This window comes from Aulonocara stuartgranti, assembly GCF_965226115.1.
Source record: "Aulonocara stuartgranti genome assembly, chromosome: 22".
NCBI classification, from domain to species: Eukaryota; Metazoa; Chordata; class Actinopteri; order Cichliformes; family Cichlidae; genus Aulonocara; species Aulonocara stuartgranti.
The window spans coordinates 20,742,581-20,759,535 of NC_138957.1; the positions used below are offsets into that span (position 1 = coordinate 20,742,581).

At 40.5% G+C, this 16,955-nt stretch overlaps 1 protein-coding gene across 1 annotated transcript; it reads right to left on the bottom strand.

Moving 5' to 3' along the window:
• Positions 1 to 838: 838 nt before the first annotated feature.
• Positions 839 to 9,877, bottom strand: gmpr (guanosine monophosphate reductase). Its single transcript, XM_082521065.1, has 9 exons — positions 8,327 to 9,877; positions 5,475 to 5,594; positions 5,175 to 5,258; positions 4,796 to 4,969; positions 4,629 to 4,710; positions 3,417 to 3,523; positions 2,876 to 2,918; positions 2,324 to 2,483; positions 839 to 1,961 (listed from the first exon to the last, which is right to left on the bottom strand). Exons 1-9 carry the CDS (start codon positions 8,411 to 8,413, stop codon positions 1,781 to 1,783), a joined length of 1,038 nt encoding a protein of 345 aa, XP_082377191.1. The 5' UTR covers positions 8,414 to 9,877; the 3' UTR covers positions 839 to 1,780.
• Positions 9,878 to 16,955: the final 7,078 nt, after the last annotated feature.

Sequence of the window (16,955 nt, forward strand, 5' to 3'; positions counted from 1 at the left end):
TGCACAGAGCTCACTGTGTGGGCTTAGCTAACTATTACAGTTTGGTCCTATTTGGACACTGACATTGTGTCTCTGTACAATCACAGTGGATTATAAATTGAATAAAAAAGATGTGATTTAATTGCAAACGTTCGGCTTTAACTCAAAGGGCTTCACAAAGGTTTTGCATTAACTGTTTAGGAATTACAGCCATATTTAAAACATAGTCAAATCATAGTCCCAAGGCTTGAACGTAATTGGACGACTGGCAGGGAAGCATTTTTTGAACCTGTTGAGGCCTGTTCCCCCATTATTTCATGACAAATTAAGCAGATAAAACTCTGGAGTTGATTCAATCTGCTGACCTTGTATTTGGTAGCTGTTCACTCTGAATAGGAAGTGCAAAGACATGTGAGGGAGTCTATCTGGGAAAAATAATAAATGAACCTGTCAGAGGCTTCTTGATTGATTTAAAATCCACTGTGGTGGTGTACACAAGCAAAATTATAAACACTTAAGGACCTAAATATACATTAGAAACAAGTTTTCAAGGACCCAACATGTGACCAGCAGCACAAAAGAAACGACTGTTTCATTCCACCTTCAGTTGTAGTACTCTCCTCCTGATCTTATAGCAGCTACTCCATGCAGCTTTGTTTTCACAGGAAGTGGCAACACCAGCAACAAAGAAATATTAGAAATATGTGAGCAGTAAGTGATGAAAGAAGTTTCGTTGTAATGCAACATGAATCTAAATGGTCTCAACTCCAAGCCAGACATCTTGGTAGTTGGTTTACCACTTCTTCTTTTTTTTTGTTGAAACTTTTAAATCAGAAAAAGAAACCGAAATCTCAAAAGCTTCTAGTTACAGTTTATTGTCCAGAAAGAGGAATTATGTTAATCATTCACTGATTAATGACTTCCATTTTCTGTCTTGACTGCAATAAATAATGTAATACTGTTAGTTATCACAGTATGCATTACATAGTGTAGGTTTTCATTTCCTGCGTTTAATGGCATCGTTACGTTACTTTACAATGCAGTAAAAGGCACAAATCTCTAGACTTGCATGATTTAAAATGAGGGACACATTTTTAAGTAAATATACCAAATACTTGAAATGCACAAACTGTGAAGACTTCATTCTCATTATGAAAGCGTCCCAACTCAGTTCAAACTGAAAGACCAACACCACTGAGGAAACCAGCACAAGGTTCTCCATGCAGTTTATTGCAACACAATTTCTGCCTTGACAATTAAAGGCCGGAGTCTCTTAATCTCGCATATCAACTTGCACATTCATTTTAGGATACACTTCAGCAAAATCATTGATCTTCCCACTAATACCAACACGTTCCTGCTGAGTGTGTTTTACAAATCTCATATTCTTGCTTGCTCTTGATATGTTGTTAATGTTGAAATATCCTCCAGTAACAACTTTATATACAAGTTTCTGAAAAATCTCTACTGTAGTAGTTTCACTGCCGTTTCCCAAAACTGAAAGGTAGCAGGTGAAGCGTATTTGCACATTCCCATTCAAAAACAATGTCTGCATAAATTACAACAGTACTTTATTGGTTTCTGCAAGCATAGAAACACACTCACTGTGAGATTAAAGAGAGTAGAGTGTTGTTATCCATCTGGGTAATTCAAGTCAAATTTTTGAGTTGGTTTAATTGCAGCCCGAAGGAGTTGAAAGCTTTCGGACAGCAGATATCCTGAGAGAAACAGGTGCGTGGTGAAGTGAGGTGTAGGTCTGTATGTGGTCCTGCTGCTACTGGGAGAAAGTAGTACCACCCCCTTAAGTGAACATATAGCTAGACTGCTGTGTGACACGGATAAAGGTGGTTCTGCGGCTCAGCTCTTTGAGTTTGGCGGCACCCACATAGGTGCAGGTGGAGCGCAGGCCCCCCAGCACATCCCGGATGGTATTTTCCACATCTCCTTTGTAGGGAACCTCGACCGTCCTCCCCTCTGATGCCCTGGGAGCCAAGGAAAGAGGTGAGAAGGTGGACTTTAGAAACCTTTCTTTGGTAAAATATCTGCTCATCTATTCTAGTACAAGACCAGAGCATGAAAGTTTAAAATGGGCTCATCTTTTTTTTATAAAGGCAACTTTTGGAGTTCTAGAATTCTTTTGTCTGTGTTATGAATCATCAAAGTATGAAATGGATTCAATAAGAAAAAAAATGTTGCAAACACCTGAGTGATTAAAGTGTGTCTATAATAATACACTGTTACTGTAAGCAATCAAAAAAAAAAGGAATTCCCATAGCAACACAGATGAAGCCAAAATGAATGACTCACAGGTGTTGCTGCGAGTCTCAGGGTATCACTATCTCACCTATACTCGGCAACTCCCCCAGTGTATTTCTTCATGGCTGTGTCGGAGCTCATGCCGTAAAATAGTTTGTACTTCTTGCCATTTTTCTCAATGACCTCCCCGGAGCACTGGTCGTGGCCTGCGAGCATTCCTCCCATCATTACAAAGTCAGCACCGGCACCTGAGGAGCAGAGGCACAGCCAGAGTAGGCACAGAGGTAAGATGTATAGAACAACACAGCAAGTTTGAAGAGACAAACACAGCGCACTGTTGACCACAGCATTCCCGTAGCCATGCAGTGTGAAGAATGGGGAAGCACACGAAGCTGAAGTCAGGGAATTTGGACAAGGGCATGAAGTCATGGAGATTATATCGTAAAAGACTAAAAAAAACAGTATAATCACAATTGTATGTGACACCATTATGTAAATGTTTTTACCTCAAGATATGTTTTTTGTAGATTACAGCAGGTAAGCTGTATATACATACAAAAGTAATCTGGGAAATAGATTTGCCACTACTTCACTGTAATTTAACTGGGGCATTTCTTACAGCGTGGGGTTGGTTACTCACCAAAGGCCTTAGCTACATCTCCAGGGCAACTGCAGCCACCATCCTTAACAGAAGTTAAACACATGTCAGTTTACTGGTTCACATTAGGTCAGAGAAGCAGGTTTAATGTTTAATTTTAGGACTAAACTGCTCCCCCTATTGGCTGGAAACCTTCAGTAACATGCATGAACAAATCTAGTGATGCATAATCGCACATGTTTTTTGGTTTTTGCACATGTTTACAGTGTGTTACACCTGCTGAACTGACGAGAAAAAACCTGGTCTTTCAAGCAATAAATGCTCTTCTGTTGCTCACTGTTTGCCACCCTGTCCTCCAAGTACAACACAATTTAAAATGGAAATCTCTTTGATGCATTTTCAGTATCTACATGAAAACCACATCATTGCACTCTGCTTTGTATCATTTTCATTTCAGCCTCTTGCATATTTGCAGCATATTCTGCAGACAGCTTTCCTACTGTTGCAGAAATTGCCAATATTTACTTTAATTACTGTTTGACTTCATTATTTTTATTAAAAAAAAATTATATTGTGGACTTACAGAGATAATGTGACCTTTGAGTCCATGAGCGGAGTCTGCACACTCTATAACAGCACTGAGCTGTGGGTAACCCACTCCTGTCTTGATCCTTGTTGTGCACACAGAACCTGCAACAGTCAGAGCACACATTAGAGAACCACATCTTTATCTCTCTCTCCGTCTGTGCTGATTGCTGCTGTTGTAACTACAGGAACCTGCCGTCTTTTTTAATCTGTTCAAGTCAGGTGACTACTCAGGTGCATGATTGGCTTTTAGTCCAATCATGCACCTGACTTTTTAAGGAGTGTTTTTGTTTGTTACATCATGTGACACTGACCTGTGAACCATAAAAGCACAATAAAGGCACCCATGTCAAGTGTTGTGTCTGCACATAAAATTGTATCTTAAGGCACATTTTTACTAGCAGGCTGTCACAAAAAAGGCACCATTTTTGGTAACAACACATTTTGACAAGCATAAAATAGGAGTTTTGCACCATCAAGGTGATTCGCAAGGAGTTAATAGCTAAAAATTTGCCAAATGTTGGCATGGTGTGCAGTGCAAAAAACAAACAAACACAACAGTAGTGCCATTTTTACACACAGCGTCTTGGTTTGGGGCTGTGTTTCAGCCACTGCCGTTGGGAATCTCCAAAATTGATGGAATTTTCTTTAGTATTCAGCTGCTTAGTAATGATTGTGATTCATAGGCGCACCCGTTAGAAAACAAGCAGCTTCATCTTATTATTTTTGCCATTTTTATATTCGCTCTATGAAACTCAGTGCTATCTGTGTTAGGAAAAAAAAAACAGCTTCTTTCATTTTTATGTCGTGTTGTTGTTGGACTGAGTTTGCAAGTAAACCCAGGAAGGACAGATAAGTCTGAGGCTGGGAATGGGAATCCTGATTAAACAAACAAACCATGCAATACCATCTGGAAAGTGTCCGATTGGCGACGGCTTAATTTGTCAGCATGACAATGATCCCAAACATTAGTCTGCTGTAATCGTACCAGTAAAACCACATTTTTCATGTCTCCACAGCAACGTTAGAGTGGCTACATTAGTCATGCAATGAGTCAGTAACTTAATGGCGTGTAACATGACCGCTATACTTGGTTTAAAATGCTGTACGTCTCTGTCTTATGTCTCATCTGTGTTTGCATGCCTCACTGCTGGTCTCTGTGTTTGAGGACCGTGCAGCTTTGTGTTAAGAGACCTTTGTACCCACTCACCTGGCCCGATGCCCACTTTGATGATGTCAGCCCCAGACAGGATGAGTTCCTCCACCATCTCTCCTGTTACCACGTTGCCAGCCTGCAAAACCAGCACACAGTCTTAAATATCCCATAATCCACCAGGAGACAAACTGCCAGCCAACGTGAGGCACTGTCTTTCCTACCATGATGGTGTGTTTGGGGAACTTTTCTCTGACTTTCTTGACAAACTCCACAAAGTACTCAGAGTAGCCATTGGCCACGTCCAGGCAAATGTACTTGAGGGCAGGGACGGCTTCCAGGATGGCACACAGCTTCTCCAGATCTGCACTGCCGCTCCCTGAGCTAGCAGCTACGTGCTATGGGAATGAAAATGTGTTTTATTTAGATTTTCTAGTTTCTTATGAGAGACAACATACATGTAAAAAGTCTTAAGAGCTTAAAAGAAGGCAACTGGACTTCTCTAAGTTCCAGTTCCTTCTTTTCCAGCTCTTAAGGCGATGACCTGGATGACTGAGAATCCACACACACAGACTACGTTAAAGCAAAGACTGGAAGTCTTACCTCTAAGCACTCTGGGTGACTAGCAGCAAAGTTTTTCCAGTCTTCTACAGAGTAGTGTTTATGAATGGCTGTGAAGAGGGTGTGCTAAAGAAAGAAGCAGTCAGACAGAAAGGAAGACAGGAAGAAAATGAGAGATTCAGAAATACCTTAGATACTCTGGGCCACTGACATTCTCTCTATCATCCATCATTGTCCTTCAACTTGAACAGAAGTAACCTGCTGATGAATCCACAACCATACAAAATAAAACAAATGTATTTTTAATTTATTTATTTTTTTATAACTATTGTCTTCACTCACTTTACTGAGAACTTGTGCCATCTCAAATGTTCCTGTGGTGTCCATGTTGGCTGCAATGATGGGGATACCTGTGTAGGTCTGCTTAGAGTTGCGGAATGTAAAGGTCCTCTGAAGATCCACCTGAGGACGGAAGGAATTTTTTAAAATTTATTAGTATTTTTTTATCCTTGTCATTTTTCTTGGAAATATGAGAAGGCTAATACTCGTCTCCTGAGTGTGCATGGGTGCACTGAATCATTTAGATCAGTGGTCCCCAACCCCCGGGCCTCGGACCGGTCCGTGAGTCGTTTGGTACGCGAGAGTTGAGGCTCAGGTGTGAAATGTACGGTTTTCAGGGTTTTTATCAGTTTTCAGCGTTATTTTGTTATCGTTTTTATCGTTAACTCGCTTTTCCTGGGTCTTTTCACGTGTGTTATGAATAAATCTTTTTTTCGGTACTGGTACTAGTTTTATTTTGTTGTATTTATCCGCGACACCTTAAAGGCCGGTCCGTGAAAATATTGTCGGGCATAAACCGGTCCGTGGCGCAAAAAAAGTTTGGGACCGCTGTTTTAGATCTAATGGACAGCTTCTAATGGATATGCCTGTGCTGAGCTGAGCTCAATGTGACACACAAGCTGCACCATTTTCAGGAAAGTGTTTGAGTCACTTGCAGAAATTATTTCTTTCAAATTAAATCATTAAAATAAACCTTTTTTCCAGTTAACGATCTAAACGCTGAACTTTGTTACTACTCAAGAATCTTCTCCCAGAACCATCGTTCAACAGTCTTGGTGGCTTTACTACTGTAGCATTACTTGGTCTGGTATAGCTTACTAATGTTAGCTAATGTAAGCAATCTAAATGTGTTTACTGAGGCTAATATTATTGGCTGATAATAGTTATTTGCCAATCTTTCAGTATCTGCATTTAACGGCCAATAATAAAAATTTTAAAAACTAAAGAAGAGACAGCAAAAACGCCCTTCACCATGGTGTGAGTGATATTGCATAGTTTGTCCACCAGAGGGCACTCTGAAACTTCTCACTTGTAAATAACTGTGATAGCCTTTTTCTACTAGTACTTACACGACTCATCTCGGTTTTGGATGTTTTTCCATTACAATCGAGTTCCATGTGTGTGGGGTTGTTACACAGTCCTGTGACATAATTTGAACACAACACAACAGTGGAGGACGTTAAGGCGATGGTATACCTGCTGTTCCGTGCATGGCTTCTAGTCAGACTCAGCGACCACATTGTTGTTTTTTGTGTAGCCATTTCTCCTCCTTGGCACAGATTCTACCACCTAATGGAAAACCCTAAAAACCGAGTCTAGTTGAACCATGCCGAGTAGCTGCCAGTGGAAAAGGGCTATAAATGCCAAAAAAAAAAAAAAAAAAAAAAATTAGGCTCAACAAATGCCAAAATATCAGAATATTGGGGGTTTTAATCACCAACTATCAGTATTAATATGTAGAAAATGTAGAAATGTGTCTAACTGGTAAATTTTCAACCTAGAAAAAAAGAAGGTAAAGATGGTCGGCATAGTTGTCAAAAAGTGGGACATAACGGTGAGTTGCCTTGCCAACAGTTAAAAACAAGTTTTCTAAATGGCTCCCTCTTAGTGCTGAATGCTTTTGTTGACTAGAACCAAGACATTTATTATGCAAAGCTACTTAAGCTACAGACTTACCGTACGCAATGCACCATAACTTTTAATGTGGGCATATAATGAGGTCATGCCTCATAATAGTGAGAGGAAGGAAAGAGGTGGAAGACATGGACGAGGGAGATATTCTATAGTCTATATTGATTCGCTCCAGCACATCAGCAGATGCTGCACACTGACTCAGGACTTTCAGTTTACTTCCTTTCTATTCACCATTAATAATGAGAAAGTAATGATGCTGGTGTAGCTCACCAGGTTGAGCAGAAGACCCATGTGCAGCAAGGCTATTGCAGGGCCATTCGCTGTGTGTCTTCCCCCTGCTGTCTTTCTCTTCCTGTCTACTCTCAGTCTGTCCTGTCATAATAAAGACTAACCCCCGCCACCAACACCATCAAGCTGAAAATAAACCACATCACTGCAAAATATGTACTTAAAATAAATCATCCAGTGGTCTCAGTCGCGGCCCGCTGCCCACATTACGATCTGAAATATCAAAATAACCAAACCGCATTCATCAGGTGCCACACATGTGTCTGAGACCTGAATCGATGTGATTAAAGCTGCTGTTATACTGATATCTCTGTGGCATGTGGAATGTGCTCTGGTTGGCTGCAACACGCTCCGTCCTATTTTTAAACAACTTTTCTGAGAAGTCTCCTGTGTCTCATGTTGCTTGCTCCCTCAGAGGGCTCAAACTCTTTGCTTTAGATCTAGTGCCACCACAAGTATGGTGATGTTGGACACAATGTGGCCTGCTTAGTCTGCTTTAGATAATAATGACAGGTAACTAGATCAAGGCCAAACTGATCAAAATGTTCTTTTATGCCTGTGTCCAGCCTGTTTCCTGTCACCTTTAAGAAGGTCACTCCGCTGTTACACTATTTCAGCCCAGCACAGAGGCAGTGTACACCTGATAGCTCAACATTAAACAAGACAAGGACGCATTTTACTCCTTCAACGAGGTATCTTTGTTGATTTAGGAGTAAATGTAAAGTATTTTTCGCATTTGATCAGAACTAGACAGCTCCAGGACGCCACCCTCATCAATCTGCCCTCATGTACAAACAGTTAACACGATATTGCGGCACAATGCGCAGGAGAATACACCTGTCTAACCCAAAGAGCTGTTCTGATGGTTGATTACACTATACATGTAATGCGTGAGTTATGCGTAATGAGCAGACGTAATTAACAGGACCGACCTCTGAGCGGCTCTTCAGGCTGCTCCTCTTGGGTCTGAAAAGGACATCTTTAAAGTCCAGCTTGAGGTCTGCGTCCACTCGAGGCATCTTGAATGCCCCCAGAAATGATGACCAGGACGATGATGGTGAGTATGCAGACGTAGCTCCCCCGAGGAAGACTGCAGCAGCTGTGGTGGTCGCTGGTCCCAAGCCCCAACCACCAAACCCGAGTCTCAAGGAGGCCAGCGTTTTTATAGCAAAGCGGGACCCAGCCCAGTCCTGGCCCCCATGTCTTTATTTGGGCCTGGACTCTCTCTCCCCCCTCTTTCTGTCTTTTTTCTCGCTCCAGCCTCGCGTGCCTCCCCCCTTCGCCGCTCTTCAGCTGAATGGCAGGAGCAGCAGTGGCTGAGCTGGCAAGCAGGTCTGTCCATCTGCACACACACACACACACACACACACACACATGGCAGCACTGCAGTGGCTCGCGTGCTGCAGTGCTAAAGAGCACACCTGGTGTCCAGCTGGGGCATTGCTCCCTTTGCTGTCGATGGGCAAGACAGTGTGAGGACAAGCTAACAAACAAAAGCTAAAACTAAAAACTAAATCAGTCACGTAGATTCATATGCACACATGTGCGGTAGTGTGCAAAAGTCTTGAGCCACCTCTTATTTCTTTATATTTTGCTTTCAAGGAGCCAGACTTTCTTGTTGTCAAGTTGTCTTCAGCAATAGCTACCAAGGCCTTTCTGAAGGTGTTTCAAGTGTTTCTGTCAACATTTGGACAGTGCTTGTACGTGAACATTTTCAGAGGAATATCTTTTTTTTGTTAACCCTATATGAATTATTTAAGCCTGTGTTGTGACTAGCCAACAACAAGAACAACAACAACTCGACAGGTTAGCAAAGAACCAGTTTTAAATCTTTCTATCTTTAGACACTTTGGTACTTGCAGCCTGTCACAAAACACATCGTTTATTCTTTAATTGAATCTAGAAAAGATGCTAAAGCTAACACAATCAGACAGGCATTACATGGAGTTGTAGCAACAACAAGGGGATTCTTAGAGAGCTATTAGCTGAAAACTCAGCATGGTTTGAATTGTGTCCTTACAAATTTGAGCAAACTGGATAAGAAAATAAGGGAATAAGTGGACCCACCCCCCCTCAAAAAAAAAAGAAAGAAAAAAAAGAAAAAGGAAGGCAATTAGAGTACATGAGGAGATTAGGAAAATGTTACAAAGATCTTACAACCAAGAGAGAGGGGCAAGAGACACAAAACATCAAGGAGCTGACTCAGGGGAAGAAGCGCTGACAGACTAGCAACAAAGGAAAACACGGTGCTTAAATACAGAGGCAGTAATGAGGGAGTGAGAAACAGGAGGGAAACACAGCTAGGACTAATTAGACATAAAGAGACAAAGGAAGCAAAGCAGAATGCACCGCACACAGGACAGGGACTATCAAAATAAAACAGGAGACAAGAGACATTAACAAACACGTGGACTTGACACTGAGACATAGAGACATAACTGACTGGGGAGACAGAGGGAACATGAAGACGAGTGATTAGACGAGGAACACGGGGAAGGCAAAGTAACAGAAAATTAAATCCTGGGAACTAAGAATAAACACAAGCAGAAAACCAAGAATGACAATAATCCAAGAATATAAATTAACCAATAAACACAAAACCCTGAGTCACAGACCCAGTACCAACGTTTCTGTGTTTGACTAGAAATTTCTAATTACACCTAAACCATTTTGTCTCATAAAAATAAATCATCTTTCATAAGCAACACGCTAAAAATGTATTATAATGATTTCTTACCCTGCAACCTTACGCTCTGAATCAATTACATTTATTATATTTATGTTATTAATGATATTTATTATTATTAGTCAGTGTATTCATACTAAACCCAGTAGCATCTTTTAAATAGCAGCTGAGGAAATAAAGAGCCCCGTTACAGTTTCCGGTCAAACCAGCAGATGTCAGCAGAGTTTCAGAAAACAGATACTATATGAACGTCAGAAGAGGAGCGTCAACACAACACTTGTTTAAGTTTTTCCTGGGAACAGGATGTCCCTTCCTGATGTTCACATGCAGAGGCATTCTTCTATCATCTCTCAGCTTTTATTTATTTTGTGATAATACCAGTGCAAAATATATAATTGAATTGTAATTGTTTTTAGTGATGCATTAGTAAAAATATCTCTTCACATCGCAGCTGATAAAGGTGAGGTTAATTTTAACTACGGTATAACTCTATTAAAAAAAAAAAAGATTAGGTACACCCGATCAACTGAGTGTTAATGCAAATTTCTAATCAGCCAATCACATGGCAGCAACTCAGTGCATTTAGGTCAAATTGAGCATTGAAATGGGTGAGAAAGTGACTTTGAATGTGACGCGGTTGGTGGTGCCAGATAGGCTGGTCTGAGTATTTTACAGAGTGGTCTGAAAAAGAGAAAATATCCATTGAGTGATTTAAATGCCTTGTTGACCTCAGAGGTCAGAGCAGAATTCAGACTGCTTCTAACTGAGAGGAACAACTGCAGAAGAGCATCTTTGAATGCAGAGCAGATGGGCATCCGCAGCACAAGACCACATCGGGGGTCACTCGTGTCAGCTAAGAGCAGAAATGTGAGCCAGCAGTTTGTACATGCTCACCAAAATTGGAGAAATGTTGCTTGCTTTGATGAGCCTCGATTTCAGTTCATGTAGAGGGTAGGGTCAGAATTTGATGTAAACAACATGAAAGCACGGATTCATCCTTCCTTGTGTCAGGCTGCTGGTGATGCAGAGGTGTGGGGAATATTTTCTTTGGGCCCCTTAGTACCAACTGAGCATTGTTTAAACAAAGTCTACCGGAGTATTGTTGCTGACCACGTCCATCCCATCACAGTGTACCCATCATCATACAGCTGCTTCCAGCATAATAAGACACCATGTCGCAGAGTTCAAATAATCTCAAACTGGTTCCTGGAACACGGCAACTGTACTCAAATGACCTCCACAGTCAACACATCTCAACAACAGAGCACATTTTAGTGTAATGGGAGATTCATATCATGCATGTTCAGCCAGCATATCTGCAGCAACTGTGTGATGCTATCATGGCAATATGGCTCAAAATCTCCAGGAATGTTTCCAACACCTTGTTAAATCTATGTTACAAAGGAGGTCTAACCAGGTACTAGCAAGGTGTATCTAATAAAGTTTTCTAATATACATACATAATGTATACTCCAGTGAGCGTACATTATGTATGAAAACTATATTGTATGTAAGATTTTAAGTATTTTGTGCAGATGATTTGAGTCTGGAAAATAGTTAAATAGAAGTAATAATAAGAATATAATTAAAAAGTAATAATAAGTAATAAGCTTCTATTAATAATAGAAGTAAGAGTAGCTGTTACAACAATTTCATGCAATAAGATTAGCAAAAATACTACCAACAGAAACAGGTATATGGAACAAAAACATTTGAACTACTGAAACAAATGCTTCAGTACTTTAGTGCTTAGTTGCTTGAGAGTTAAAATCATATAACATATAATAGTATGTTAGAGTATTATATGTTATTAATGTTATATCAGTGTTATTAATAGTATGTATGCAGCATGTTGTTGCTGCAGGTCGTGGAGCTTAGAAAGAGACTGAGTCATGCGATACCATCGTTTTTAAATCTAGAGCACAGGTTTGTGTAGGATCAAGGAGTCAGACCTTTTTCACAGATCCAGTCTCATATTACTCAGCCTAATGCAGAGATAAAGTCTCATCAGCACTGTTAGCTCCAGAGTAACGTTAATGCATGAAACAGATTTTGGAGGGCTGTGAAGAGATGCTTTTTTGAAAGATATTATAATGGATCTCTAAATAATAAAATGTTACATTGGTGTAAAGAGCATGTTTGCAAATATGTTTAGAAATGTCACTGTTTAAGGTTAAAGTTTAAATATTTGTATATTGTTTTTATAAATGTATGTGAGGTCTGTTTATTTTCTCAGATTCACTTGATTAATATTTCCTTAGGAGAAAATATTATTTAAAGGGGAAACAAATATTTTTTTGACCCTGGGCCTGATATACTGATAAACAACTGAGCATCAGCATAGAGCACTCAGGTGTGTTAGCAGAATGCTACACCTCTCAGGGGTGGCCTTCCCAGCAAATTCATCCAGACATCTAACTGTAAAGGCCTTTGATGAACTGAAGCAACATTGTGGAGTGTAGAAGAGTGGATCAAAATTCCTCCACAATAATGTGACAGACCGATCATGTGATAAAGACCACTCCCTCGCTGAAACAGATCAAGTCCAGTGGACTTGTTCCCCACCCTTCTTACTACTTTCAGTATTTCTGAAAGCAGTAAGAAGGGGGAGTCACCTTCATTAGACAGCAAAGTAAAAAGAAAGAAAAGCAGGGAAGGGAAGTCTGGTGAACCATGTGAAGGAAAAGACAAATGACTGAGTCAGTCAGTGTCTTTGGTCAGTTTTTTGTTTGTTTGTTTGCATTAAACTTTTAAATGTCGCAACATGAATACATGTTAAACAATTCGGTGTCTGACAGAGACAGGAGAGAGGAATCACACAGACCTCCTGAGTCAGCGGAGAGAGGAATAGCCCAGCGGATGGAGCCCCAGAATATTCAGGAAAGAGAGACACAGCAGGTATCCCTGAAGATAGAACTGCAGATCAAAACAATTCAGAATGACCTGATTGTGCTTGAGAACAAGCAAGAGTTTCTCCTTGAGCAGAACAGCAACATTGTTGCTCTGCTGTCCAAGTTTAAAAGTGAGAGAAAAAGAAAAAGACAAAGAACACAAATCTCAAGAAATGTTTGGAAAATCTTCTGTGCCAAAAGGAAGAAATGCAGCATTTAATAATGAAATGAAGTAAAAGTAGAAGAAATCCTACTGACCCTGAGTGACTTGAGACTCCTGTCTCTGAACCACCTTCTGACGAGGTTCAGGACGTGGTTCAGCTGGGCCTTCTCAAAGATGTTCAACTGAAGTGAATTTCCCGGCTGTTCTCTGTGGGATTATGTTTATGATCTACTTGAACCCTACTACAATTTCAGACGTGGACCTGTTATCTTTCAAAGAACAGGAATAATGTTGCCAAGAAAATGACTTCAGACTAGCCAGAGCCTCACATGAACATTTTGACTGTGTTGATATGAATAAAGGGACAGAAATGTCTCAGTCTAGAGAACTAGTCCAAATAAGTCTGGTGTGGCTGAGACAGCCAGCCCAAGTTTGTTTCCTTCTGTTTCTGGTCCTGTGGAGTAGGCCTGCTATAACTCATTTTTCAGTGAGTGACTTGGGATCAAGTAATGGACCTATAGATGCTGTTTCCATGGACATTTGTGCTACGGATGTTTTTTGTGTGGCTGAACCACACTGTAAACCCGGATTAGTTCAGTTTACTAAAGATTCGCATTTTACCCTCCGCTCACGTCTCAGAACATTTCATTAATCAGTGGATCAGCGTTAATATGTACTGGAAACTTTTTTCTTCAAATGAACAACACTGATACATCGATTAATCACACTTGACAGAGTTGTGAAGGTATTTTAAGAACCCTACATATTCTTTAACTGCAGTTTTAGACACGCAGCAAGACGTTTTTATATAGGATTTCATGTGACATAATGACCTGATTCTCTTTGTTGGAAGCAGGCTCCGCACACAAGAAAGGTCCATAAAGAATAGGCCCCGCCCATAAAGAACGGGCTCTCAGCACTTTACAATTTTTCATATGACAGTTAGAAGTGTGTTTATTTTAAACTTATTTTAAATGTCTATAATTGATCCCGTTACCTTAAAACCATTTTAACCACTGAAACCAAAGCTCTTCTCTGTGGTAAAAAAAAACCCCTTTATTTTCCACGCTCTCTTCACTCCCATCAGCCTCTTTCACATTTATTTGCTACACAAACTCTCATTAATAAACACTCACACTTTACAGTTTCACACAACCGTGGAAGAGGTTGGAACGAGATATTTGCTTCTGATCCTGTTGCTTAGAAGGAGAATATTTAAGTCAAGCGGGCAAACTGATCAGACTAATGTTTGCGACACACAGTTTACTTTTTGCGATGAAAAAGTCATGTCTTTGTTTTTTTGTGCTCTATATTGAAATGAGCTGACTTTTTGCAAATCAGCCCTAAAACTACTGCACTCTACATTCTCATTTGACTGAACGGATCGTGGGATCGTGTTACGTAACATCAATTTGACTCGACGTGCAACAAACAGACTGAACTAAAAGGATCTTGAAACGACAGTTTAAAATCATTCAAACTACTGAGCTTGGAAAAGACCGAGGCTGGATACACAGAAGTCTGACCCGACGCTTTATCGCTCTGTGACTGATAACATCAACGTAATCTACATGAGATAATGCTACAGAGAATACTAAGGCCACTGATCTTTAAGCCCCGTGGTGCACGTCGCACTGTACTGTACGGATAAACAAGCAGAGCAGTGTTGGCCCTTTAAAACCTTTCGCGGCAATAAAACTGATAAGAAAGGAACAGCTTTTTCTTAACTGTGTTCTTCGTTTATCAGCTTATCACGAGTCGTAACTGGAGGCTGCGACCTGTGTTTGAGCTGTGAGCTTTTGTAGGAAGTAGGTGAAAGGGAAGCAGGTAGATACAAGGGTATACACACACTATGTAAATGCTTGTATGAGCTCTCGTTGTTCGTGGAACTCGTATATAATGCCTGTATTGTATATAACCATGTTTCCCTATAACAACCCAACAGGTCAGCTTATTAAAACAATCTGGTTCTTTATTTTCTTATCATGTGAAATGCATATTTTTAGCCATTCGAGCCTCTTGGCAGGCAGTGACAACAAACATATTCATTCCCCTCAGATAATTTTATCTCACCAACATTTTTTGAGTTTTTAAATTTTTATTTGCCCAGCTGCAAACTTGGAAATAACAGGAAGAGCAAGGCACCCTATTCCACAGTGTGATTTTAAAATGATTCATCAAAGCGCCACAGTTATACGCACAAAGACACATGTTAGCAGCAGACTTCATTATAACACACTGAAGTCGGCTTGCAAATGATGAAGTTTAAATCCTCTGGGTGGAGAATGTTGTGTATCTTGGCACAGCGATGGTGTTTGGTCCCCTTTACAACTTCTGAGAGAACACAGAGGCATGCACTTGCACACACACACTCAGACTGGACTGTATCTCCCTGTATTAGGTTACCAGCTGATGCTTCCAAGGAACCAGATCTCCGGCACGTTCAGAAGTAGTGTGTTTCCCCCGGCAGTGTGTCACTGGGCCAAGCAGATGTGAAGACCACATGGCAGAGGGAGGGTGAAGTTGGAGAAGAACTTTGATGTTCTTTTCCTGGCACGAGTTGAAATGATGAGAATTTAAAGATTCTATTTGTTTTCTATTTGACGAGCTAAGGTGATGAGGATGAAGGAGATTTTATTATTTTTTCTCCATCAGGGAAGATGCACAGCTCTGTAAAATTTGTCATGAACCGCAAACAACATGCTGCATAACGTCTTTTCTCAGCAGGCTCTGCTTTTTTTGTTTGTTTGGTTTTTTTACACACAAACAGAAGTTTAAGAAGAAGAACAAAGTTCAGAAAGTGCGTCATTCCCCAGAGACAATGGTTTGACACCCAGTCGAGTTCTTGTTAACCTGTGGTGTTTTTTTGCGCCTCTATATTCCCACAACCACAGTCTGTGCACATTATGATTCATATCCACAACCTTAGCTGTAGTTTTGCTTTGACATACTCTGAGTCCTGCTGCAGCTCTTTATAGGCCACCATCACAATATAAATGAGCTCCCTGTATAGTACAGTCAGACTAAAACAACAGGCAGCATCACTTACACATTATATCTCACTGACTTGCTCTTTGGTTCTAATGGTGAGCTTTTTAAAAACAACCAACTTTCATGTTTTAGAATCATCAAAGTTTTGTAGGCTCTCGGCTCAGACACACGTGTTTTATTGAAACGTGACTGAGCAAAAATATGCAGCAGATTAGGCTCGTCCAAAGAAATTCCCAGTCTTCAATGAATAACTAAACTGTTTTCTTTCCATTCTTCTGAATTTTTTGATGGAAATTTCTCGACAAGCAATTCATGCACCTCTGTGTGGAATCAGAAATATTTTAGCTTAATGTGACAAAAGTTTCACCTTGCAAAGAGCTTATGACTCGAGGTATTGGCTGTTTTTTTCTGCAATTAATTTTTTAGCACAGTGTCAGGCTTACAAAGACCTGTGCACCTTGCCCCTGCTATTGCTAATAAACTCATCGGGTGCTTTTTTCAACCTCTTTTTAACATAAATCAGCCAGTTACATTAGGCATGTAAACATGACTAAGATGTTCCACTCAAGTTCAAACAGAGCATCAATATGTGGAAGAAAGGTGATGTAAGTGATGCTGAATGTGGCTGTTGGTGTGAGTGTTTTGGAAACTGCTGAGCCATCTCTGGGGTTTACAGAGAACTGACCGAAAAGGGGCAGCATGGCGGCGGCAAAGGTGCTAACCACCGTGGTTTGAATGTACTGATTCAACTCATCCTGTGTGGAGTTTGCATATTCTCCCCATGCACTCATCTTAACCATGATATGCAGAAGAGCAACTCTGAACACGCA

Excerpts from the sequence above, each read along its gene's own strand:
- gmpr (XM_082521065.1), bottom strand. The coding sequence starts at position 8,413 with ATGCCTCGAGTGGACGCAGACCTCAAGCTGGACTTTAAAGATGTCCTT. Across the intron at positions 4,970-5,174 it reads GTCACCCAGAGTGCTTAGAG|CACGTAGCTGCTAGCTCAGG; the intron begins GTAAGACTTCCA and ends TCATTCCCATAG. Across the intron at positions 1,962-2,323 it reads GGGGGAGTTGCCGAGTATAG|GGCATCAGAGGGGAGGACGG; the intron begins GTGAGATAGTGA and ends CTTGGCTCCCAG.